Source organism: Chiloscyllium plagiosum, unplaced genomic scaffold, assembly GCF_037043375.1.
Source record: "Chiloscyllium plagiosum isolate Xiang-an unplaced genomic scaffold, Cpla_swu_hap1 HiC_scaffold_35, whole genome shotgun sequence".
NCBI classification, from domain to species: Eukaryota; Metazoa; Chordata; class Chondrichthyes; order Orectolobiformes; family Hemiscylliidae; genus Chiloscyllium; species Chiloscyllium plagiosum.
The window spans coordinates 3,085,849-3,112,874 of record NW_028270173.1 but is presented as its reverse complement, the minus strand read 5'-3'; the positions used below and the strand labels follow the sequence as shown (position 1 = coordinate 3,112,874).

General features: G+C 43.2%; 1 protein-coding gene across 5 annotated transcripts in view; it reads right to left on the bottom strand.

Moving 5' to 3' along the window:
• The window catches only part of LOC122541478 (uncharacterized), a 218,256-nt gene that overhangs the window by 71,489 nt on the left and 119,741 nt on the right, over positions 1–27,026 (bottom strand). For 4 of the 5 annotated variants that reach the window (XR_015752992.1, XM_087979100.1, XM_087979103.1 and 1 more), the window contains 2 exons: positions 16,672–16,989; positions 6,750–7,016 (listed from right to left, as the gene is read on the bottom strand). Coding sequence is in view for 4 of the 5 variants with exons in the window: in XM_087979100.1 (XP_087835226.1) it covers positions 6,750–7,016; positions 16,672–16,989 (585 nt within the window). In the remaining variant the exon portion in view is untranslated. Of the gene's footprint in view, positions 1–3,538; positions 7,017–16,666; positions 16,990–27,026 lie in introns of those variants that run through there. The other variant, XM_087979104.1, reaches the window with a different exon arrangement.

Genomic DNA, 27,026 nt, shown 5'->3' with positions numbered 1-27,026 from the left:
ACAAAGAAAATTACAATACAGGAACAAGCCCTTTGGCCCTCCAAGCCTGCATTAATCCAGATCCTCTGTATGAAATAGGTCACCTATTTTCCTAGGATTGGTATCCCTCTGCTCCCTGCCCATTCAGGCATCGGTCTAGATAAGTCTTAAATGACGCTGTCATTCCCGCCTCTACCACCTCCGCTGGCAGTGCGTTCCAGGTACCCACCACCCTCTGCATAAAGAACATTCCACACATATTTCTCTTGAACTTTTCCCCTCTCACCTTGAACTCGTGACCCCTAGTAATTGAGTCCCCCACTATGGGGAGAAAGCTTCTTGCTATCCACCCTGTCGATACCTCTCATGATTTGGGTCCCCTTCAATCTCCATCTTTCTAATGAAAATAATCCTAATCTACTCAACCTCTCTTCATAGTGAGCACCCTCCATACCAGGCAACATCCTGGTGAACCTCCTCTGCACCCTCTCCAAAACATTCACGTCTTTTTGCTAATGTGAGGTGACCAGAACTGTATGCAGTATTCCAAATGCTGATGAATCAAGCCCTGTGCAAATGTAACATGACTTGCCAACTCTTGTACTCAATACCCTGTCTAATGAATGAAAGCATGCCGTATGCCTTCTTGACCACTATCGACAGTGTACAATGGACTTGAACACCCAGATCTCTCTGTACATCAATTTTCCCCAGGGCTTTTCCATTTATGGTATAGTTTGCAAAATACATCACCTCGCATTTGGCCAGATTGAACTCCATCTACCATTTCTCTGCCCAACTCTCCAATCTATCTATGTTCTGCCACATTCTCTGACAGTCCCCTTCACTGTCTGATACTCCACCAATCTTACTGTCATCTGCAAACTTGCTAAACAGACCACTTATACCTTTCTCCAGATCATTTTTGTATAATCACAAACAACAGTGGTCCCAATACGGATCCCTGTGAAACACCAGTGATTACAGTTCTTCATTTTGAGAAACTCTACTACTACTATCTGTTGCCCAGCCAGTTCTCTATCCATCTAGCTAGCACACCCTGTATTCCATGCAACCTCATTTCTCCATCTGTCTACCATGGGGAACCTTATCAAACACCTTACTGAAGTGCATGTATATGAGTTCTTTTGCCCTTCCCTCAATCAACTTTGCTACTTCCTCAAAGAATTCTATTAAGTTAGTAAGACATGACCTTCCCTGTACAAAGCAATGTTGCCTATCACTGATAAGCCCATTTTCTTCCAAATGTAAATAGATCCTATCCCTCAGTATCTTCTCCAGTAGCTTCCCTACCACTAATTCCTGAAGAAGGGCTAATGCCCGAAACGTCGATTCTCCTGTTCCCTAGATGCTGCCTGACCTGCTGCGCTTCTCCAGCAACACATTTCCATCCCTACCACTAATAATCAGGCTCATCAATCTACAGTTATCAGGATTATCCCTGCTACACTTCTTAAACAAGGGGACAATATTGGCAATTCTCCAGTCCTCCTAGACCTCAGCCGTGTTCTAGGATGCTGCAAAATATCTGGTAAGGCCCCAGCTATTGAAATGTCTAATAGTGCGGGTCATGCATTTCAGGCAAGAGCGGGAAATTTCAAAGGAGATGTGAGGGGCAAGTTTTCTTACACAGCATAGTAGGAGTCTGGAAAGCACTGCCAAGGGTAGTGGTTGAGGCAGATACGATAGGGACACTTAAGGGGCTTTTAGATAAGCAAATTAATATGCAAGGAATGGAGGAATATGGACCGAGGGCAGGCAGAAGGGATTAGTTTCATTTGGCATCATGTTCAGCACAATATCATGGGCCAAAGGGCTGTACTGTTCTATGTTCTTTGATTGAGAGATCTACACAATTATTAGCTTTTGTAATACTGCGTGAACTTTATCAATGCAAATTCAACCCATTTGGAATGAAAGATGCCCTAGAAATGTTTCAACCATTAACCAAAAGTGTCAATGAAGGCCTTTGTAATTGTGATGTTTACACTGACAGTTTGTGTTTAGTTAAACTTGTTGAGAACATTTATACCATTTAACTGAACAGTTTAGTCAACTGTAAAAACCAACTTAGTTTTAAATTTTATCAAGAGTGAATTTGTGAAAGCAAAAAAGTGATTTACTTTAGTCACATTGCGGGACAAGGCCAAGTAGTACATAAATAATGAAACTATGAGCTATTTTGCGTTTTCCTATGCCTTAGACAAAATATGAAATTTTGCACTATATTGACAAGAGGGAATTTTATCACAAGTTTGATCCAAACTTTGGACCTGTTGTTGCACATTTACCAAAAATGCTGGAAATTTGAACGGACATAAGAATATGAAAACTTGAAAGCTGTGCTAAAAATGTTTTCATGAAGCCAAAGTGGCTGTCAATGATAATGTGGGAGCTATTTTACTGCAAGATGACAATATGGAAATAGAAGGCATGTCAGTCATATCTTAAAGAGATTGAGCACATTGTAATAAAAAAAATCAACCATTGAGAAAAGAGTTAAAAATCACATAATACCAGGTTATAGTTCAACAGGTTTATTTGAAAGTACAAGCTTTCACAGTGCTGCACCTTCATCAGGTAGCGAATGAGGCAGGATACATAGGACACAATTTATAAGTAAAAGATCAGAGTGTCATACAATGAAGCAAGTCTTAAACAAATGTAGATGACTGTTAAGTCTTTAATCACTCAGAACGGGGATGCAAGTTTTGATAGGTTAATATGTAAATCCCACAACTTCTTTTGAGTCACTGCCCTGAGATAAAACCTTAAACTATCTGTTTATAAAAAAAGGTGACACCTCAGCTTAGACAATGCATTAAAAATGTGAGGTCAGATTATGTCTGCATCCCAACCTGGAGTCAGACTGGTTTTATTTCAAAGTAGGAATTTAAAAAATGTCACTGACTGACTGCCTATAGACAGTGTGCTTTTTGAATAAAATAGAATGAATCTGAAAATGCAAATTCACCCCGTAGACATATATTAGAATGTGTACATGTATGTGTGTGTGAGGGGAAGAGGGAAAGTATGTGTGGGAGAGGGGGAGACACACACACACAAAAATAACTTTCCCCCTCCCTCTCACACATATGTAAGTCTAGGGGATGAATTTGCATTTGCAGGTTCATTCTATTTTATTCAAAGAGCATGCAATCTACAGGCAGTCAGTCAGTCAATGTAACAATTTATAAATTCCTACTTTGGAAATAAAACCAGTCTGACTCTAGGTTGAGATACAGACAGACTGTAACCTCACACCTTTAATACATTGTCTGAGTTGAGATGTCACTTTTTTTAATACACTGATAAAATCTTAAATTATCTCAAGGCAGTGACTTGGAAGAAATTCTGGGATTTACATATTAATCAATTAAAACTTGCATCCTCATTCTAAGTGCTTAAAGACTTAACAGCAATCTAGCTTGGTCTAATACATCAAGCCATTTGTATGATACTTTTTTTTACTTATAAATTCAGCGAACTATGTATCCTGTCCCATTAGCTACCTGATGAAGGAGCAGCTCTTCAAAAGCTTATACTTTCAAATAAACCTGTTGGACTATATCCTGGTGTCTGTGTTTTTTTTAAAACATTGTCCATTCCAATCCAATACTGGCACCTCCACACTATTGAGAAAAGAGATATTGAGTCTTGTACCAGCGTGACTTGATTCTGAAATATACATCAGCAAAAATATGGAAGAAATTTACACATACCAAGACCCTTTAATTTTGAGGAAAATTTTGGGATATCTATTGAACTGAGTTTTCCAAGAGTGTAAGTTGGAAAAAAAATCTTACTGTATACACTTTATCGCTAGTACTTATGCAGAACATTGGGTGATATGGTACTGATGGACTCTAGTTTAATGACGTTACTAAATAAATCATTGCATATTTAATGTCAACATGCTATTACTGTTACTATGACATAGAGGTAATCTTAAGATAATTTTGATGAGTAATGAAAATGCCTCCGAAAGATATATTTTCATGCTTTGTGAGGAGGTATGACATTGGATGTTTGAGGTATATATGCTTTAACATCATTTATTTTTAAGCTTGGCGTTTTAAATTTTGAACTAATGGCATATGGAGTTTTAAAAGTATCTGAAAGGGTTTACGGATTAACAGTGATTGTTTCTGTAATCATGGTGCATTTCTTTGCATTCCGTTTGAAAGATATAGCCTCTTTTGTTTAAATTGACAAAGTTTACAAATGAACCAAGTGCACATTGTGGTACAACTGCTTCAGTTTGGGGAAAGTCTGTTGGGTTCTTAGCTGAAGCTGAAGCTGCTCCAATGAAAAGGAGAAGATAGTTACAATTTAAAATCACAGAGTCAGACAGCATAAAAACAGACACTCAGTCCATGCCAACCAGATATCCTAAACTGATCTAATCCCATTTGTCAGCATTTGGCCACATCTAAACTCTTTCTATTTCTGTATCCATCCAGATCCTTTTAAATGTCGTGATTGTACCTGCCCAACCCATTCCTCTAGCAGCTTGTTCCATACATGCACCACTCTCTGCATATGAAGATTGCCCCTCAGGTCCCTCTTAATTTTTTTCCCCTCTCGCCCTCCAGTTTTGGCCTCGCCTACACTAGGAAAAAGACCTTGGCCATTCACCCTATCCATGCACCTCATGATTTTATAAACCTCTACAAGGTTAATTTGTGAAGAAAATACTTTGAGTAAGGAATGTAATAGTAATTCCAGTGTGGCCCATGTTTGAGTATAACCCTGAAGGGCTTGTTTGAAGCTGAGAAAGTTTAAACTCAACTGTATGATGGCTTCAGGAAGTGGCTATCAGCTTATCTAGACTCAGAATCAAACTCAGAATTAACTCACAACAAAGATAAATGAAGCATATAGACGTGATTGAAAGGAAATCCTGTCCAGTTTAAGTAATAAAAATTTTGTTTTGGGATCTGTAAACAAATATTGCTGGGATTAATATGATTATATCATTGTGCATTTTGAAATCTTTAAATTTTTGATATGTGTATATGGTCTGGTATATTTTATATTATCTTCATTTCTTTTGTGTAATAAACTTCTGCCTTATGGCTAAAAACAAATCTGCAGCATCACATAGTTGCATTTCAATTAAAAACCACCTAATTAAAAGCACAAACAATGCAAAATTAAACAAATCTATCAAGCCAGATTTTACTCTGAGATCTGACTTGCTCAGTAACATTATGAACTGTGATCATAACATGTATTAAATCAAAAGTCTATCTACTTCTGTGTTAAAAATATTTAATAAACCCAGCTCCACTGAAGAAGGCTGTGGAAGAAGGCTCAAAAACACAAACAATGAGCAGCAATTTCACTAAAACATAAATAATTCTTAGAGTGTGACAGGGTGTATGTGGACAGGAGATGTCTCCTGACTGGTGACTCCAGAACCAGAGGACAAAGTCACATAATAAGGGGCAGGAAATTTAACTGGGAAATGAGGAGGATTTTTTTCACACAGCGGGTGGTGCATCTTGGAATTCGCTACCCCAGAGAATTGTGGAAGCTCAGCCATAGATCAGATTCAAGGTGGAAATCAATAGTTTTCTGGCACTAATGGCATCATGTGGATCGTGTGTAAATGGCATAAGGCAGGTGTCAAAATTATAATTTGTTAGAATAGCTCAGTGGTCTCAATGGGCTGAACAGTCTTACTTCCTAACACCCATAATGCTCATGATTACAGAGTTCTGTAATTATACACACTCTCTCCCCCCCTCCAATTAATTTTGTTATATTTCTATTCTTCCTTAAAAAGTGGACAAGATCACATTTTTCCATATTATATCCCATATGTGAAACTTTTGTCCATTCAATTAACATATCTATGCCCCTTAGCAGGTCTGGCAGCACATGCAAAGAGGAAAAACAGTCAACACTAAGTCCAGTGACCCTTCATCAGAACTGACAGCAGCTGGGGAAAGAAGAGAGAGAAGTGTGCATAGATAAAAATGGGTTAGCTATTCGGGGACCAGATGCTCCAAGGAGCAGTTCCATTTACACTTCTCATTAGCAGCCTTCCTAGTATTTGTCTCCCACTTCATTTATCAGCAACTCTTTGCTTGCCTATCCTTTTTGACTCTCCCTTGGTTCCAACTCCGTATGCTCGGTTCATTCCTTCACCATTACTCTCCCCCTATCGTCAGCATAAAGAGAAGAACACAGATTTCTAACAGAATCTGCATTTCTTTGATTTATTATGCCCAAAGCCCTTTGCAAACTGCTGATGTCCTTCTCACAATTTCCTCTGCTACCTAACTTGGTGTCAGGCACAAATGTTAGCAGTCATACTTCCATCCCTTCACCATGGCATTGATTGAGATTGTATATAGATAAGGCTCTAGCACTGATCCCTGCAGCAATTCACTTGTGACAGTTTGACAACAGAAAAATTGTTGATTGATCCTTATTATCAGTTTCTTAGCACTTAAGTTATTCTCTATCTATTCCAGTAGATTCTGCTGGATGCCTGAGGTCGTTTCAGCAGTCAGTTTTGAAGTATTATGTTAATAAATGCCTTATGGAAATCCAGATATATCACATCTACATGTTTCCCTTTATCTAGCTGCTTGTTGCTTCCTGAAAGCACTGTAGGACACATTGCTGTAATTGAGACTACTTTGGAGAAGCTACTCATATCACACAGACTTAAAATCGCTGCAAAATACAAGATATCTACACTCTTACACGTTAAAGAGAAAACTTGACACACTCACGCTCGATTCTCAGCTGGTAAAAGCTGCTGGTTTTGCCATGTTCACTGTATACAATACAGGTGTAAGTGCCGGAATCTGATTCTTCTGCCATGTCAATGATCAAAGTCCTGTTATTATTGACTAATCTGTATCGCACATCATGAATGGCTTTTCCAAATGCAAGCCACTCGATAGTCAGGACTTTCACTGGCACTGAACAGGTCAAAGCAATAATAGTGTTTCCCAGGCTGGAATTGCTCGATATCTGAGGCTTATTTGGTTTAGAATCTGGAAAAAGATGAAACAGGATTTAATATTCAGGAAAGAGTACGTGGTCCTTCCACAGTCACAGCCTGGGTCAGAAGTTAAATCCTGGAGAATAATGTGGTGTATGGACACAATTGCAATAAGAATGTCCCCAACCAAATCTGCTCACAGGACACAAACCAGCAGTCTTACTCCTGGGAATCTTGCAAATGGTCACTTTGAAAATGGACACAATAAAGGATGTGGCAAATGTTCATTGATGGAGCTGAGATTGGAACCTTGAAATTTCTTCAGCTAATGTTTGCAAATTGGAAATTAACCTCTGGATATTGGATGCATGAAGATTTTGGTGAGATACATACCCAACCATGTGGATATGTGCAAGTCCCCATTCAGTATACCGGCCTCAATTGACACAGTCAGGAATAGTGTGTGCCCTGAAATGACTGAGAGCTGTTTGGAGCCTGGGTTTGAACCTCTAAGAGTGATTCATGCTGAAATTGTGTACATTGCTGAGAATGTTACATTCATCTTCCATACGTGAACAGTAATTCTGGAAGGAAACATTCAAGAGAGGACTCAGAAAAAGTAATGGATCTGAATGGTGTTTCTCTCCGCACAGATGCTACCAACGTGGTGAATATGTTGGGTTTTTATTTCAGCTTTCTGTTGTCTATTATGCTTTGTGAGTTCTATCAAATAGTTTTGAGGAGAAGGCAGGAGGTGCTTCAGGAAATATGAGCAGGAGCTGCAAATGTGGAAGATTCAATAGCCAGTGGTTTAAAATAGAGCTAACTGGTTCTCAATTCTGAATATCAATGACACAGTAATAGAGTAGCATCCAATTCCTACACTAAGGGAGTTACTGTTCTGGTTCAGGATGAGAGAGAACAAATTCAAAGTTGGCCTTTAGGAGAGAGTATTTGCATCAGATGTGGTCTCGCACTCTGTCCTGGAGTTGATCTTGGTTCAATAAAAGGCCATTAAGGCCTGTAGAAATCAATTTCAACTGAATAGTCTCAGGAGAAAGTAAGGACTGCACATGCTGGAGATTAGAGTCAAGAGTGCGCTGCTGGAAAAGCACCGCAAATCAGGCAGTATGCGAGGAGCAGGAGCGGTAGATGTGATCTATATGGACTTCAGTAAGGCGATTGACAAGGTTCCCGTGGGAGACTGAAAAGCAAGGTTAGATCTCATGGAATACAGGGAGAACTAGCCATTTGGATACAGAACTGGCTCAAAAGTAGAAGACAGAGAGCTGTTTTTCAGACTGGAGGCTTGTGACCAGTGGAGTGACACAAGGATCTACTTTTTTGTCATTTACATAAATGATTTGGATGCGAGCATAAGAGGTACAGTTAGTAAGTTTGCAGATGACACCAAAATTGGAGGTGTAGTGGACAGCGAAGAGGGTTACCTCAGATTACAACAGGATCTTGACCAGATGGGCCAATGGGCTGAGAAGTGGCAGATGGAGTTTAATTCAGATAAATGCGAGGTGCTGCATTTTGGGAAAGCAAATCTTAGCAGGATTTATACACTTAAAGGTAAGGTCCTGAGGAGTGTTGCTGAACAAAGAGACCTTGGAGTGCAGGTTCATAGCTCCTTGTAAGTGGAGTTGCAGGTAGATAGGATAATGAAGAAGGCGTTTGGTATGCTTTCCTTTATTGGTCAGAATATTGAGTACAAGAGTTGGGAGGCCATGTTGCGACTGCACAGCACATGGGTTAGGCCACTGTTGGAATATTGCATGCAATCCTGGTCTCCTTCCTATCGGAAAGATGTTTTGAAACTTGAAAGGGTTCAGAAAAGATTTACAAAGATGTTGCCAGGGTTGGAGGATTTGAGCTATAGGGAGAGGCTGAACAGGCTGGGGCTGTTTTCCCTGGAGGGTCAGACGCTAAGGGTGACCTTACAGAGGTTTAAAAAAATTTTGAGGGGCATGGATAGGGTAAATAGGCAAAGTCTTTTCCCTGGGGTCAGGGAGTCCAGAACTAGAGGGCATAGGTTTAGGGTGAGAAGGGAAAGATATAAAAGAGACCTAAGGGGCAATCTTTTCACACAGAGGGTGGTACGGCTATGGAATGAGCTGCCAGAGGAAGTGGTGGAGGCTGGTACAATTGCAACATTTAAGAGGCATTTGGATGGGTATATGAATAGGAAGGGTTTGGAGGGATATGGGCTGGAACTAGATTGAGTTGGGATATCTGGTCGGCATGGACGGGTTGGACCAAAGGGTCTGTTTCCATGCTCTAAATCTCTATGACTCTATGACTCTAACTGACGTTTCAGGTATGAGCCCTTCATCAGGAATGAGGCTTGTGGGCAAGGGGCTGAGAGATAAATGGGAGAGGGTGGGGCTGGGGAAGGTAGTTCAGAGTTCGATAGGTAGATGAAGGTGGGGTAATGGTGATAGGTCGGGGAGGAGGGTGCAGCGGATAGGTGGGAAGGAAGATGGACAGGGAGGACAGGTCATGAGAATCATGGATCTGGGATAAGGTGGGGGAGAGGAAATGAGGAAACTGGTGAAGTCCACATTAATCCTGTGTAGTTGGAGGGTCCCAAGGTGGAAGATAAGGCATTCTTCTTCCAGGTGTCGGGTGGTTTGGGTTTGGCGATGGAGGTGGCCCAACACCTGCATGTTCTTGGCAGAGTGGGAGGGCGAGTTAAAGTGTTCGGCCACAGGGCAGTGGGGTTGTTTCGTGCATGTGTACCGGAGATATTCTCCTGGATTACACCTCCTCCACCTTACCTCCTGTAAAAACGCTATCCCTTATTCCTAATTCCTCCCCCTCTACCACATCTGCTCCCAGGAGGACCAGTTCCACCAAAGAACACACCAGATGGCCTCCTTTTTCAAAGACTACAAATTTTCCCTCTCACATGGTTGATGATGCCCTCCAGTACATCTCATCCACTTCTCACAGCTCTGCCCTCGAACCACGCCTCTCCAACTGCAACAAGGACAGAACCCCCCTGGTCCTCACCTTCCATCCCATCAACCTCTGGATGCATCATAACATTCTCCGCCATTTCCGCCACCTACAAACATACCCTAACAATCAGAGATATATTTCCCTCCCCACTCCTATCTGCATTCTGTAAAGACCATTCCCTCTGTGACTCTCTTGTCAAGTCCACTGCCCCCACCATCCCATCCTGGCATCTTCCCCTGCCACCGCAAGAATTGCAAAACCTGTGCCCACACGTCCCTGCTCACCTCCACCCCAAGGCCCCAAAGGAGCCTTCCACATCCACCATAGATTTACCTGCACTTCTACACGTCATTTACTGTACCCATTGCTCCCGATGTGGTCTCCTCATGTGGGGAGACAGGACGCCTACTTGCAGAACGCTTCAGAGAACATCTCTAGCTCACACGCATGAAGCAACCGCAATGCCCTGTGAACACTTTAACTCCCCCTCCCTCTCCGCCAAGGACATGCAGATGCTGGGCCTCCTCCAGCGCTAAACACTAACCACCCAATGCCTGGAGGAAGAACGCCTCATCCTCCACCATGGGCCCCTCCAACCACACAGGATTAATGTGGATTTTACCAGTTTCCTCATTTCCCCTCCCTCCACCTTATCCCAGATCCAACATTCTAACTTGGCAGGACCCTCATTACCTGTCCTATCTGTCCATCTACCTTCCCATCTATCTGCTCCACCCTCCTCTCCAACCTATCGCCATGATCCCCACCTTCATCTACCTATTGCACTTTCAGCTACTTTTCCCCCAGCCTCACCACTCCTCCCATTTATCTTTCAACCCCCTTGGCTCACAAGCCTCATTCCTGATGAAGGGCTCATGCCTGAAACGTCGATCCTCCTGCTCCTCGGGTGCTACCTTACCTGAATAGCCTCAGCCCAATCTCTGTACTAGCACCCAAACTGAGCAGCAGTAAAGTGGAGAAAAGCTGAAGTTATTCCTGAAGAAGGGCTTATGCCCGAAATGTTAATTCTCCTGCTCCTTTGATGCTGCCTCACCTGCTGCGCTTTTCTAGCAACACATTTTTCAGCTCTGATCTCCAGCATCTGCAGTCCTCACTTTCTCTTAGTCGATTTTAAAAGCTGAAGTTGACCATGTAAAGAAAAGGAACACAACCAACACCTCGCTTCACCCCTGAGTGAAGACTTTTGACACAGTATTTCCTTCAGTGAGAAGTGAGAGAATGGAAGAATAAGGTGGAAGTTGGGAGGAAAGGTAGCAATGGAGACAGGGAAAAGGAAATATGATGAAGAGGCAAAATAAAGAGGGAGAAATGAGAGTGAAAGTCTGGAAGGATACAAGAAAATAGTAAGTGGACAATGAAAGGGGTAAGAGAGAAAGACAGGAGAAGGTAAGAGAGAGAAGGAGAGGCGAGAGGGAGTTGTAGAGGGGACATGAACAACTCCAAATTTCCTCAATGAAAGAATGGAAACCCCCCAGGATTGCTACAATTAATGACCATCATGTGATTGTGGTGGGAAGTGATGCTCTCTGTGGTGAACAGCCAACCAATACTCATTTGTATGCAGCCAACAATTTGTATGCATTTAACATCTTTAACATAATAAAATATTCCAAGTCATTTCACAGAGGCATAAAACACAACATCAGAAAAGACCACATCAGGAGACGTTTGAATGGATGAGCCAAAGCTTGTTCAAAGTGGAAGGTTATAAGGTGTTTCTTGAAAGAGGAAAGTATGGGAGAGGTGGAGAAGAGTAGGGAGAGAATTTCAGAGTTTAAGGCCCAAGCAGCTGAAGGCACAGCCACCAATGGTGCAATGATAAAAATGAGGGACTCTCAAAACATTGCAGAGGGATGCAGGGATGAAGGAGCTTGCAGAGATAGGAAAGGTCAAAGCCATAGAGGGATTTGAAAACAAGAATAAGAATTTTAAAAATCAAGGAACCAATGATGTTGGATGGTTGCAGGGGCATGGGCAGCCGAGTTTTAGACAACCTCATTTCCAGACGGTGAATTGGCGAAGTTGGTCAGGAGTGTATGGGAATAGCCAAACATAGAGCTCACAAAACACAGATGAGGGTTTCAGCAGCAGATGAGCTGAGGCAGGAGGACAGTCAGTTGATGTTAGTCAGGTGGTAGTAGATGGGTTTTATTGAGGGTGTGGATGTGTGGTTAAAACTCATTCTGGCAGCAGGTATTCACTGTAGAGAAAGACTGACATCTGATATCTTAGTCTTTTGAGAAATGGTTGCTGAGATTATTGATGTAATGTTTGCCAGCGAGAGGAATAGAATGAGGGGTGCGGATGTAGAGTTTATAACGAGGCTGAAGAATTTGGCCTCAGTCTTCCCAATATGTAATTCAAGGAAATGTCTGCTCATCCAATACTGGATATAGGATAAGAAACCTGAGCTGCAACTGTACAAAATGCTAGTGCGGCCGCAGTTGTAAAATATTGTGTACAGTTCTGGTTGCCCCATTACAGGAAGGATGTGGAAGTATTGGAAAAGGTGCAGAGGAGATTTACCAGGGTGTTGCCTGGTCTGGAGGGAAGGTCTTATGAGGAAAGGCTGAGAGACTTGGGTCTGTTCTCATTGGAAAGGAGGCTAAGAGAGGATTTGATAGAGACACACAAGATGATCAGGGGATAAGATAGGGTAGATAGTGAAAGTCTTTTTCCTAGGATGATGACATCTGTTTGTATGAGGTGGCATAGCTACAAATTGAGGGGTGATAGATTTAAGAGAGATGTCAGAGGCAGGTTCTTTACTCAGAGAGTGATAAGGGCGTGGAATGCCCTGCCTGCCAATGTCGTTAACTCAGCCACATTAGGGAGATTTAAACAATCCTTGGATAAGCACATGGATAATGATGGGATAGTATAGAGGGATGGGCTTAGATTAGTTAACAGGTCGGCGCAACATTGAGGGCTGAAGGGCCTGTTCTGTGCTGTATTGTTCTATGTTCTGTACTAGAATTGAGAGACAATGATGGGTTGCCAATGGTGGTGTTTATGCAGCCAGGAGAAGAACGTCTCATCAGTTAGAATTCTATCCCTGTGTACAGAGCTGTTTTTGTCAGGTGTGTTCAGAAGGGTTTCCTTCCTCAGTATGTAGGCAGACCGATGAGGAGAGAGGCCATTTTGGATTTGGTGCTTGGCAATGAGCCAGGACAGGTGTCAGATCTTGCAGTGGGAGAACACCTTGGTGACAGTGATCACAACTGCCTCACATTTACCATAGCCTTGGAGAGAGAAAGGAGCAGTTACCGAGTGAAGATATTTAATAGGGGAAAAGAAAATTATGACGTTATCAGACTGGAGTTGGGAAGTACAGACTGCAAGAAATTGTTCCACAGAAAGGGCACAGCAGACATGTGGAGACTATTTAAGGAGTAGTTGTTATGAGTGAAGCACGAATTTGTTCCTCTGAGACAGGTATGAAGGGGTAAGATTAAGGAATCTTGGATGACGAGAACAGAAGAGGGAAAAGGAAGAAAGCAGCTTACAGAAGGTGGAGGAAGCAAGGATCTAGCACAGCTTTAGAGGATTACAGGCTTGCTAGAAAGGAGCTCAGAAATGGACCTGAGGAGAGCCAGGAGAGGGGGCACGATAAAGGCTTGGTAGGAAGGATTAGGGAGAACCCAAAGTCATTTTATTCATACATGAGGGATAAGAGAATGATCACGGAGAAGGTAGGGTCGATCAGGGAATGCGGAGGGAACTTGTGCGTGGAGTCTAAACAGATAGGGAAAGCCCTAAATGAGTTTTTTGCTTCAGTTTTCACAAGTAAAAGGGACCTTGTTGTGAATGAAAACTTTGAGGAGCTGGGATAGTCTTGACCAGATCAAGATTGATGAAGTTGATATGCTGGAAATTTTGGAAAACATTAAGATTGATAAGTCCCTGGGGCCAGACCAGATTTAACCTAGGCTGTTCAGGAAGCGAAAAAGAAGGTTGCTAAGCCGCTGGCGAGGATATTTGCCTCCTCACTCCCCATGGGAGTTGTACCGGAGGATTGGAAGGAGGCGAATGTTGTTCCTCTTTTCAAGAAGGGTAATAGGGAAATCCCTGGCAATTACAGACCAGTCAGTCTTACTTCTTTGGTCAGCAAAATTTTGGAAAGAATTCTGAGGGATAGGGTTTATGACTATTTGGCAAAGCATAGTGTGATTAAAGGCAGTCAGCATGTCTTTGTGAGGGGCAGGTCATGCCTCACAAATCTTATTGAGTTCTTTGAGGAAGTGACAAGACAGGTCGTCGAAGGTCGAGCAATGGATGTGGTGTACATGGACTTCAGCAAGGCATTTATAGAACATAGACGAACATAGAACATAGAACATAGAACAATACAGCACAGAACAGGCCCTTCGGCCCACGATGTTGTGCCGAACATTTGTCCTAGCTTAAGCACCCATCCATGTACCTATCCAATTGCCACTTAAAGGTCACCAAAGATTCTGACTCTACCACTCCCACAGGCAGCGCATTCCATGCCCCCACCACTCTCTGGGTAAAGAACCCACCCCTGACATCTCCCCTATACTTCCACCCTTTACCTTAAATTTATGTCCCCTTGTAACACTCTGTTGTACCCAGGGAAAAAGTTTCTGATTGTCTACTCTATCTATTCCCCGATCATCTTATACACCTCTATCAAGTCACCCCTCATCCTTCGCTGTTCCAATGAAAAAAGGCCTAGCATTCTCAACCTATCCTCATACGACCTATTCTCCATTCCAGGCAACACCCTGGTAAATCTTCTCTGCACCCTCTCCAAAGCTTCCACATCTTTCCTAAAGTGAGGTGACTAGAACTGCACACAGTACTCCAAATGTGGCCGAACCAAAGTCCTGTACAGCTGTAACATCACTTCACGACTCTTGAATTCAATCCCTCTGCTAATGAACGCTAATACACCATAGGCCTTCTTACAAGCTCTATCCACCTGAGTGGCAACTTTCAAAGACCTATGAACATAGACCCCAAGATCCCTCTGCTCCTCCACCTCACTAAGAACCCTACCGTTAACCCTGTATTCCGCATTCTAATTTGTCCTTCCAAAATGGACAACCTCACACTTGGCAGGGTTGAACTCCATCTGCCACTCCTTAGCCCAGCTCTGCATCATATCTAAGTCCCTTTGCAGTCGACAACAGCCCTCCTCACTATCCACAACTCCACCAATCTTCGTATCATCTGCAAATTTACTGACCCACCCTTCGACTCCTTCTTCCAAGTCATTAATAAAAATTACAAACAGCAGAGGACCCAGAACTGATCCCTGCGGAACTCCACTTGTAACTGGACTCCAGGCTGAATATTTACCATCTACCATCACTCTCTGACTTCGACCGGTTAGCTAGTTTTCTATCCAATTGGCCAAATTTCCCTCTATCCCATGCCTCCTGACTTTCCGCATAAGCCTACCATGGGGAACCTTATCAAATGTCTTACTAAAATCCATGTATACTACATCCACTGCTCTACCCTCATCCACATGCTTGGTCACCTCCTCAAAGATTCCCCATGGTCGGCTCATTCATAAAGTCAGGAAGATTGGGATACAGGGAGATTTGGCTATCTGGATTCAGAATTGGTTGCCTGACAGAAGGCAGAGAGAGTTTGCAGATGAAAAGTATTTTGCCTCGAGGTCAGTGTTGATTGGGGTCCCACAGGGCTTTGTTCTTGGGCCTCTGCTTTTTGTAGTTTTATAAATTACTTGGATGAGGAGGTTGAGGGGTTGGTTAGTAAATTTGCAGATGACACAAAGGTTGGAGGTAACGTCGATAGTGTTGAGAGCTACAGCAGGCTACAACATGACATAGACAGGATGCAGAGCTGGGCTGAGAAATGGCAGATGGAGTTCAACCTGGATAAATGCGAAGTGATGCATTCTGGAAGGTCGAACTCGAATGCTGAATATAGGATTAAAGAAAAGATTCTTGTCAGTGTGGAGGAACAGAGGGATCTGGGTGTGCAAATACATAGATCCCTCAAAGTTGCCACCTAAGTGGATAGGGTTGTTAAGAAAGCATATGGTGTTTTGGCTTTCATTAACAGGGGTATCGAGTTTAAGAGGCGCGAGGTTTTGCTACAGCTCGACAAGTCCCTGGTGAGACCACACTTGGAATATTGTGTCCGGTTCTGGTCGCCCTACTATCGGAAAGATACAGAGACTTTGGAGAGGGTGCAAAGAAGGTTTACCAGGATGCTGCCTGGACTGGAGGGCTTGCCTTATGAAGAAAGGTTGAATAAGCTCAAATTTTTCTTTCTGGAGAGAAGGAGGAAGAGAGGAGACCTGATCGAGGTATACAAGATAATGACTGGAATAGATAGAGTCAATAGCCAGAGACTTTTCTTCCATGCAGGACTGACTGGTACGAGGGGTCATAGATATAAGATATTAGGAGAAAGGTATAGAGGAGATGTCAGAGATAGGTTCTTTATGCAGAGAGTTGTGAATGCATGGAATGTGTTGCCAGCTGTGGTGGTGGAAGCAGAGTCATAGAGGACATTTAAGCGACTGCTGGACATGCACATGGATAGCAGTGAGTTGAGGGGTGTGTAAGTAAGTTATATTTTACATTAGGATTAAACCTCGGCACAACATCGTGGGCCAAAGGGCCTGTTCTGTGCTGTACTTTTCTATGCTCCAACAGGAGAGGTAAATGAAACAAATCTTACTTAATTCAACAAACATAATCAAATAGGTACTTCACTTTGTTGTTGGATCACCATGAGCTCCACATGTTTTAAGATTCCACTTGAATCCACGTTGTGTAATTTGTAAGTCCCACTGTCTGTCATCATTACTTGTTGTAGTACAAAGGAAAGAGTATATGCATCTGTGATAATTCGGTCTTTATATTCAGATGTGACATAACCTTTGGGTATATCGGGCGGTCCATAAAATTCAACAATGTTTATTGGATTCAAGAGTCGAGAGAAGGTCCAAATCGTGAAAGAATATTTCTCAGGATTTTCTGGTCCAGGAATTTCAACATCGCTTCCTTCGTCCACATTTATTTCAACTGTAACTGAAATAAAGAGAAATTATATTATATACAATCAGCAAAACACAACAGCAGATAAAATGACCGTGCTCAGAGCCAGTGCAAAACATCAGCCAGACTGGACTGGTCTGAGGAGTTGCTGTTGGGACATCATTATGAAATCAGATACATACTTGCTCTGACAGAATGAGATATGGATTGACAACACATTCCCATTGCTGACAGAAGATCCCAGAATCAGACATAAGATGGATAAAAGATCTGTTTGAATGATACTGGAGCAATTGATCATGGAGCAAATTAGTCAGTGACGGAGCAAAATCCATTCTGTTGAAATACTTAATCCTTTTCAATATAAAAAACGAAACCTTTGTCTGACCTTCAAACATACAAATTAGGAGGGGTATATACATTTGACCCTTCAAGCCTGCTTCACTATTCATTACGATCGTAGTTGATTTGTTTGTGTTCTGAATTCTGCATTCCTTTCAACCGTGATTGATTGCCTGTCAAACAGGAATGTAAGCTGTTTACCTCCACCTTAAAATGTTTCAATGAGACAGCCTCCACTCCTTTCTCTGAGTCAAAGAATTCCAAACTGGCACAACCCAGAGAGAAAAACAACCTTTCTCAGAGAATGGCATGGGGTGGCATGATAGGTCAGTGGTTAGCACTGCAGCCTCACAGTGCCAGAGGGATCGATTCCAGCTTCGGGTGACTATTTGTGTGGATTTTGCACGTTCTCCCCGTGTCTGTGTGGGTTTCCTCTGGGTGCTTCAGTTTCCTCCCACAGTCCAAAGATGTGCAGGTCAGCTGGATTGGCCATGCTAAATTGCTCAGAGTGTTAGGTGCATTAGTCAGAGGGGAAATGGGTCTGGCTGGGTTACTCTTCAAAGGGTTGGTGTGGACTTGTTGGGCCTAAGGACCTGTTTTCACACTGTAGGGAATCTAATCTAGGACCAGCAGAAGAGGCTGTGCCAACAGACTCTTCCAACCTGGTCCAATGTCACTGCCCAGGCCAGTGCTATTTCATAGAACATAAAACATAGAAAAATACAGCGCAGTACAGGCCCTTTGGCCCTCGATGTTGCACCGATCCAAGCCCACCTAACCTACACTAGCCCACTATCCTCCATATGCCTATCCAATGCCTGTTTAAATGCCCATAAAGAGGGAGAGTCCACCACTGCTGCTGGCAGGGCATTCCATTAACTCACGACTCACTGAGTAAAGAATCTACCCCTAACATCTGTCCTATACCTACCACCCCTTAATTTAAAGCTATGCCCCCTCGTAATAGCTGACTCCATATGTGGAAAAAGGTTCTCATGGTCAACCCTATCTAAACCCCGAATCATCTTGTACACCTCTATCAAGTCACCCCTAAACCTTCTTTTCTCCAATGAAAACAGCCCCAAGTGCCTCAGCCTTTCCTCATACGATCTTCCTACCATACCAGGCAACATCCTGGTAAACCTCCTCTGCACCCGTTCCAGTGCCTCCACATCCTTCCTGTAGTATGGCGACCAAAACTGCACACAATACTCCAGATGCGGCCGCACCAGAGTCTTATACAACTGCAACATGACCTCAGGGCTCCGGAACTCAATTCCTCTACCAATAAAAGCCAGTACGCCATATGCCTTCTTCACCGCACTATTTACCTGGGTGACAACTTTCAGAGATCTGTGTACACAGACACCAAGATCCCTCTGCTCATCCACACTACCAAGTATCCGACCATTAGCCCAGTACCCCATCTTTTTGTTACTCTTACCAAAGTGAATCACCTCACACTTACCGACATTGAACTCCATTTGCCACCTTTCTGCCCAGCTCTGCAACTTATCTATATCCCGCTGTAACCTGACACATCCTTCCTCACTGTCAACAACTCCTCCGACTTTCGTATCATCCGCAAACTTGCTCACCCAACCTTCTAGCCCCTCCTCCAGGTCATTTATAAAAATGACAAACAGCAATGGTCCCAAAACAGATCCTTGCGGAACACCGCTAGTAACTGCACTCCAAGATGAACCTTTACCATCAACTACTACTCTCTGTCTTCTTCCAGCCAGCCAATTCCTAATCCAAACCTCCAACTCACCCTCAATGCCATACCTCTGTATTTTTTGCAGTAGCCTACTTTGGGGAACCTTATCAAATGCCTTACTAAAATCCATAAACACCACATCTACCGCTTTCCCCTCGTCGACCTCCTTAGTCACCTTCTCAAAGAATTCAATAAGGTTTGTGAGGCACGACCTGCCCTTCACAAAACCATGCTGACTATCCTTGATCACATTATTCCTATCCAGATGTTCATAAATCCTATCCCTTACAATTCTCTCTAAGACTTTGCCCACAACAGAAGTGAGACTCACCGGCCTAGGGTTATCCCTACTCCCCTTCTTGAACAAGGGAACCACATTTGCTATCCTCCAGTCTTCTGGCACTATTCCTGTAGACAACGAGGATATAAAAATCAAGGCCAATGGCTCTGCAATCTCCTCCCTTGCTTCCCAGAGAATCCTAGGATAAATGCTAGGCCCAGGGGATTTACCTATTTTCACCCTTTCCAGAATTTCCAACACCTCTTCCCTACGTACCTCAAAGCCGTCCATTCTAATTAATTGTGACTCAATATTCACATCGGCAACAATGTCCTGTTCCTGAGTGAATACTGACGAAAAGTATTCATTCAGTGACTCCCCAATCTCTTCAGCCTCCACACGCAACTTCCCACTACTATCCTTGACTGGACCTATTCCTACCCTAGTCATTCTTTTATTCCTGACATACCTATAGAAAGCCTTAGGGTTTTCCCTAATCCTACCAACTAAGGACTTTTCATGTCCCCTCCTTGCTGCTCTTAGTTCTCTCTTCAGATCCTTCCTGGCTACCTTATAACTTTCAATCGCCCCAATTGAACCTTCACATCTCATCTTTACATAGGCCGCCCTCTTCCATTTAACAAGGGATTCCAATTCCTTATTAAACCACGGCTCACTCACACGACCCTTTCCTCCCTGCCTGACAGGTACATACTTATCAATGACACTCAATAGTTGCTCCTTGAACAAGATCCACATATCAATTGTGCCCATGCCTTGAAGCCTACTTTTCCAAGCCACGCATCCTAAGTCGTACCTCACCGCATCATAATTTCCCTGCCCCCAGCTATAACTCTTGCCCTGCAGTGCACACTTATCCCTCTCCATCACTAGAGTAAAAGTCACCGAATTGTGGTCACTGTCCCCAAAGTGCTCACCTACCTCCAATTCTAACACCTAGCCTGGTTCATTACCCAGAACCAAATCCAGTATGGCCTCACCTCTTGTTGGCCTGTCTACATATTGTGTCAGGAAACCCTCCTGCACATATTGGACAAACACCGACCCATCTAACGAACTTGAGCTATAGCTTTCCCAGTCAATATCTGGAAAGTTAAAGTTCCCCATAACAACCACCCTATTACTTTCACTCTTCTCCTGAATCATCCTCGCAATCCTTTCTTCTATGTCTCTAGGACTATTAGGAGGCCTGTAGAAAACTCCTAACAGGGTGACCTCACCTTTCCTATTCCTAACCTCAGCCCAAACTACCTCAGATGTCGAGTCTTCATCCATCGTTCTTTCCACCGCAGTAATACTATCTTTGACAAGCAATGCCACACCTCTCCCTCTTTTATCCCCACCTCTGACCCTACTAAAACATTTAAACCCTGGAACCTGCAACAGCCAATCCTGTCCCTGTTCTACCCATGTCTCCGTAATAGCCACAACATCGAAATCCCAGGTACCAACCCACGCTGCAAGTTCACCTACCTTATTTCATATATTTCCACAGTAGAATAGTCAGCAGTGCCATAAAAAGGTCAATAGCCTTCTCCACTCCATCTGGTTAGGTGTCACACTCTTCTGTCTGTTATCTCACACTCACTCTAAGTCTGGTAATGGACTCACTTCCCACTCATGCTCAGCCACTCCCACAACTGCATTGAAAACCTTCCCTCATGCTCTCACCCATCCTAATTGCTCTACCCTTAAGCATGCATGCCCTCTGTACTGCCTCCTTACATCCTCAGAACATCTTATCGCCTTTCCCCCACATGCACCAACATTATTAATTAATACCACCACTGTCACCTTATTCAGCGCTCCCCATTTCTGAGGATAAATGTACCTAGGCCACAGAGGAAACATTAGCAAGGTTGCTTCCGACATCCATCCAGTCTAGATACTGACATTTCATAGAGTCATACAGTACAGAAACAAAGGTCCTGTAAGTCAACAAACACCAAACTACACTAATCCCAATTATTTGCATTTGGTCCTTAGCCATTTTATGTGCTCGTCCAGATACTTTAAATGCTGTGGAAGCATCTTCCTCCATCACCCTCTCAGGCAGGATGTTCCATATTTCTACTACAGTCTGGATAAAGGAGGCTTTTCCTCAGATTCCCTCCAAACCACTTACACCTCACCCTAAATATCTGCCATGGGGAAAAGATTCTCACAATCTACTTTGTCTATGTCTATCATAATTTTGTTTACCTCAGTCAGCTACCCCCTCAGGCCTCCTCTGGTCTAAGAAAAACAAACTTAGTCTATCTAGTCTCTCTTCATAACTGAGACTTTTTATCTCAGGTAAAATCCTGGTAAAGCTCTTCTGCACTCTCCCCAATGTAATCATGTCCTTCTGATAGTGTGGCACAAGTAAACATTGCTTATCCCCAGCTTTGTGAAGGATAACCTCCCCTCTACTAGCTTTGCATATCAATTCTTTGAGGGATTGGGCATTTATCTAAGTGCGAAAAATAGTGTACTTAAAATCCCCATAAAGACTCGTCGGGTGTTAAAATTAGTACAAGTGCTGCCCACTCAACAAATTGGACTGATATAATGATTCCTTCATTTTCCAGCCTTCTGATTTCTGCCTCTACTTTTTCCCATAAGGCAAATGGCATTTGGCCCTTGCAAAATTGTGGAATGGTCAACATGCAAGGTGGCCTTGGCACCAGCAAGATGAGAGGGGTAACTTCTTCACGCTGACAGCAGTGCATACATAGAATAGGCTGCCAGAGAAAGTAATTGAGGCAGGTACAATAGCAACATTTAAAAAAACATTTGGCACGGTGGCACAGTGGTTAGCACTGCTGCCAGAGACCCGGGTTCAATTCCCACCTCAGGCAACTGTCTGTGTGGAGTTTGCACATTCTCCCCGTGTCTGCGTGGGTTTCCTCTGGGTGCTCCGGTTTCCTCCCACAGTCCAAAAATGTGCAGCTTAGGTGAACTGGCCATGCTAAACTGCCCGTAGTGTTCAGTGAAGGGGTAAATGTAGGGGAATGGGTCTGGGTGGGTTGCTCTTCAGAGGGTTGGTGTGGACTTGTTTGGTCGAAGGGCCTGTTTGCACACTGTAAGCAAGCTAATTTAATTTGGATAGGTACATGGATGGGAAGGATTAGATTAGATTAGATTACTTACAGTGTGGAAACAGGCCCTTCAGCCCAACAAGTCCACACCGACCTTCCGAAGAGCAACCCATCCAGACCCATTCCCCTACATTTACCCTTTCACCTAACACTATGGGCAATTTAGCATGGCCAATTCACCTAATCTGCACATTTTTGGACTGTGGGAGGAAACCGGAGCACCCGGAGGAAACCCATGCAGACACGGGGAGAATGTGCAAACTCCACACAGACAGTTGCCTGAGGCGGGAATTTAATCCGGGTCTCTGGCGCTGTGAGGCAGCAGTGCTAACCACTGTGCCACATGGATCAAAAGCAGGCAACTGGAATTAGCTGAGTGGACACCATGGTCAACATGGACCAGTTTGAGCAAAAGGGCCTGTTTCCATGCTGTATTACTCTATGACTCTGATAGTCCTTGAAGACTTCTGGGTATTTAATTAGGACTTGACTCGGAAGGTCATTTTCTGATTGAAAAATTTTGACCCAATCTAGGTTAATCTCTCACAACTAATTTCGCCCCATCAAACTTGGGGCCAAGCTTTTTAGCAGCATCACTGGTTTTTAGATTAGATTAGATTAGATTTAGATTACTTTACAGTGTGGAAACAGGCCCTTCGGCCCAACTAGTCCACACCGACCCGCCGAAGCGCAACCCACCCTGATCCATTCCCCTACATTTACCCCTGCACCTAACACTACGGGCAATTTAGCATGGCCAATTCACCTGACCTGCACATTTTTGGACTGAGGGAGGAAACCGGAGCACCCGGAGGAAACCCACGCAGACACGGGGAGAATGTGCAAACTCCAGTCAGTCGCCTGAGGCGGGAACTGAACCCAGGTCTCTGGCGCTGTGAGGCAGCAGTGCTAACCACTGCTTTTTGAACCAACTGCTTTTCATTAAAAAACGGAATTGAGTTGTACCCTTAATCTGTAAAGGTTCCCTAGTATAGATTCTCAGTCTAGCTCAGGTCTTGCATAAAATTAGGGATAGAGTCCATAATGCATTTTATTAAAAACTGGTTCTGTGAGCATTGATATGACCACATTAGTATTGACCTCTGTTAGAAACAAATGTTTATCTTGATTGGTTCTGAATTTGCTGTTGCTAAGCAATTTAGATATTCCAAACCAAATGTAGGTGGACATTCCAAGGTTTAAACTGTCCTGGATACCAGCCTATGAGTTATCTTATTCAATTTAATTCTAGTACGACTTTTTTGCTGTCTTGAATTCCCATAACGGTAATAACTACAATGGCTTGCCAGCCAGGATTCTGGCTTTGTTTTGGGGTTTTACTATGGGATGACCAAAAGTCCCTCTGACCCTGATTGAGGCGATGCAATTGCTTGCACTCAAGTGGTGTTCCCCAAACTGTTAGACTGGTGACGGTGTCCACTTCCATTGGAATACCCTGCAACGCATATGCTCCACGTGCCACATTTTCCAATGATAAAGCCAGCTGCAGCACCTGTTTGAAATCCAGTTCAGCTTCAGCTAGCAGGTGTTTTTGTATAGTTACATGATTAATCCCCACATGCCAGACAGTGTCTAAGCATTTCATTCAGGGTTAAACCAAAGTCACAAGCTTCTACCAGTCATCTTAACCTAGTCAAAAATCCTGACACAGACTTCCCTGGCTTTTGAATTGACTAGTAAAAGCACGAGCATCTCAGAAACAGAGGATGATTGGATTCATAATATTCCTTAATTCTGTCAGTCAATTCTTGAAAGGTTTTCCTATCTGGTGTCTCAGGGAAGGTTAGGCTTCTAATGACAGAAAAAGTTGCAGGTCCACAGGCTGTCAGGAGAATTACTTATTGTTTCTCATTTGCCACAATGTCGTTTGCCCAGAAAATAACACATTCATTGTGCATACTGGGTCCAGATCTTTACAGCAGGATTGAACCAGTCCTTGACTATAGTATTTGCCTCATTCAGTGTCAGGTACCAGAGTGTCAGTTTCTTTGACATTCATCCTTTTTAATATGTCAGCCTCGGCTCCCTGACTGAACCAAATTAACAACCCCAATCAACGAACTCATATTCTATGAGGTTCAGCTGGCTAACCTCATTACAATCACTACAAACTACTAAGCCACTTTTGGATCCAGCTGCCAGATTAGCCTGGATCCCATGTGGTTTTATATTCTTTATTAGTCTCCCATATGGGACTTCATCAAAGTCTTTGCTGAAATCCATATAAGTTACTTCAATTGCACTATCCTCATCTGCACATCTGAGGACTTTCTCAAAGATTTCTGTCAAATGTGTTTGGCATGACCTCCCTCTGACAAAGCCAGGCTGACTATGTCTGATCTCTTGCCTCTCTATATGGAGATTAATATTCCCTTCATAATTTTTTCCAATAGTTTCCCACCTACTGATGCAAGACTCACTGGTCTGTCATTTCCTGGTTTATCTCTACCACCCTTCTTGAAAAGTGGAGTCACATTAGCTGTTATCCAATCCTTTGGCACCTCTGCTATGGCCAGGAAAAAAACAAATTTGGGCAGAGTCCTGTAATTTTTTCCTTCACATCTCAGAGTAGCTTGAAATACAACTTACCTGGACCTTGGGAATTTGTCCACTTTTAAGCCTGTCAAAACTCCCAATACCTCCTCACTCCCTATCCCTGTGTCAATCTGCTCAAGATATCATAGTCCCTCCTCCTGAATTCTGTAACTAATCTTCCTTCTCCAAAATGAACACAGTTGTGAAGCTTTCAGTTAATACCCTACCAATGTCCTCTGGCTCCTTGTGCAGGTTGTCCCCTTCATCCTTAATGGGGTCTACTCTTTGCCTGGCCATCCTCTTCCCCTTAAAATAGTTATAAAGTATTTTGGGATTCTTCCTAATTTTATCCATCAGTATTTTTGCTTCATGTTCCCTCTTTGTTTACCTAATTGCTGTCTCAACTCTCCTCTCTCCCATCCATACTGCGCCCTTCCCCATCCCCACCCCCACCTCCCACTGCACTTTCTATACTCCACTACGGCCTCTATTGTTTTGCTCCCTTTCTACCTGCTAAAAGCCTCTCTTTTTGAGTCCTGAATATTTGTAGACATTTAGGGTTATTTGGGCTTGTTGCTTCTACATATCACCCGAGAGGGAACATGCTGGCCCTGTACTTCTCCCCATTTCCTTTTTAAAACCCCTCACTGTCCTAATGTAGATTTTCCTACAAGTTGCTGCAGACCAATCGCACTTATAAAGGTCCTACATTCCCCAAAAATGGTCCTAGTGTTTCAGGAATCTAAAATCTTCCTTCTTCAGCCATACATTTACCTGTCCTATTCCTATGCCATTTTCCAAGAATCATTTCATGGTCATCATTAGATTTTTAATCTAGATTTTATATTCAATCGAAATTCCACCATCTATCTCTTGATTACTAGTTTACTTACAATACCACTAGGCTATCATCTTACATATCAATCATTGTCGATTATCATAAAAAACCATTTGCTTCACTATTGTTCTTTAGGGGAGGAAATCTGCCATCCTTCCTGTCTGCCTACATGTGACTCCAGACTCAGCAATGTGGATGGGCTCTGTTGTCCTCTGAAATGGCCCAGCAAACCACTCACTTCTAGGATAATCAAGGATAGCTGCCCTAGTCAGCAACACTCACATTTCATGTAAGAAGATAGTAACAATTTAATATCAGACTTAATATTGCTCGATATTAGGTCAATAATTTGCTGAACGCCTAGGTCAGACTCACTGGACTATCCCTCACACCCTGTTGGACCAATGGGACAACATTTGCAAATCTCCAATCCTCTGGTACCTTATCAAGTTAGGATTGGAAAATTATTCTCAAAGGAAGCCAGATTAAATTGATCCAGTTCTAGTCATTTTTCTAGTCCTTCCAGTATTTTCCTTCTAATTTAATATTTCACATTGCTCCTCTTGAATGAAAATCTCTGCATCAACCTTCTCATTTGCATAAGGAGAAGAAGTATTCATTTCAAAATTGCTTACATCTTCTGTCATCACACATAAGTTATCACGGATATCTTTGATAGGCCCTCATCTCCTCAGATGCAAGGAAATTTGGTGCTATCCCCGAAGTACTGATTTTTTTTTCAGTGTGATGCGTAGTCAGATGGGAGATGGAATCAGACATGATTTATGCCATTGGGTTTGGGTAGATAGTTAATGAGGTCAGTTTGGTAAGAGATAATGGGCAAACTCAGTAGGTCTCATGGATAAAATTCCACAGAAAAACTCAATGCAACTTGTACTTGGCCAAAGAGTGTAAGATCCAGCACTTTGGTTTACCTCAATCTTACTGGCCTATAATCATATGGGCCTTACTGGCCTATAATGTGGGCGGCACGGTGGCACAGTGGTTAGCACTGCTGCCTCACAGCGCCAGAGACCCGGGTTCAATTCCCACCTGAGGCGACTGACTGTGTGGAGTTTGCACATTCTCCCCGTGTCTGCGTGGGTTTCCTCCGGGTGCTCTGGTTTCCTCCCACAGTCCAAAGATGTGCAGGTTAGGTGAACTGGCCATGCTAAATTGCCCGTAGTGTTAGGTAAGGGGTAGATGTAGGGGTCTGGGTGTGTTGTGCTTCGG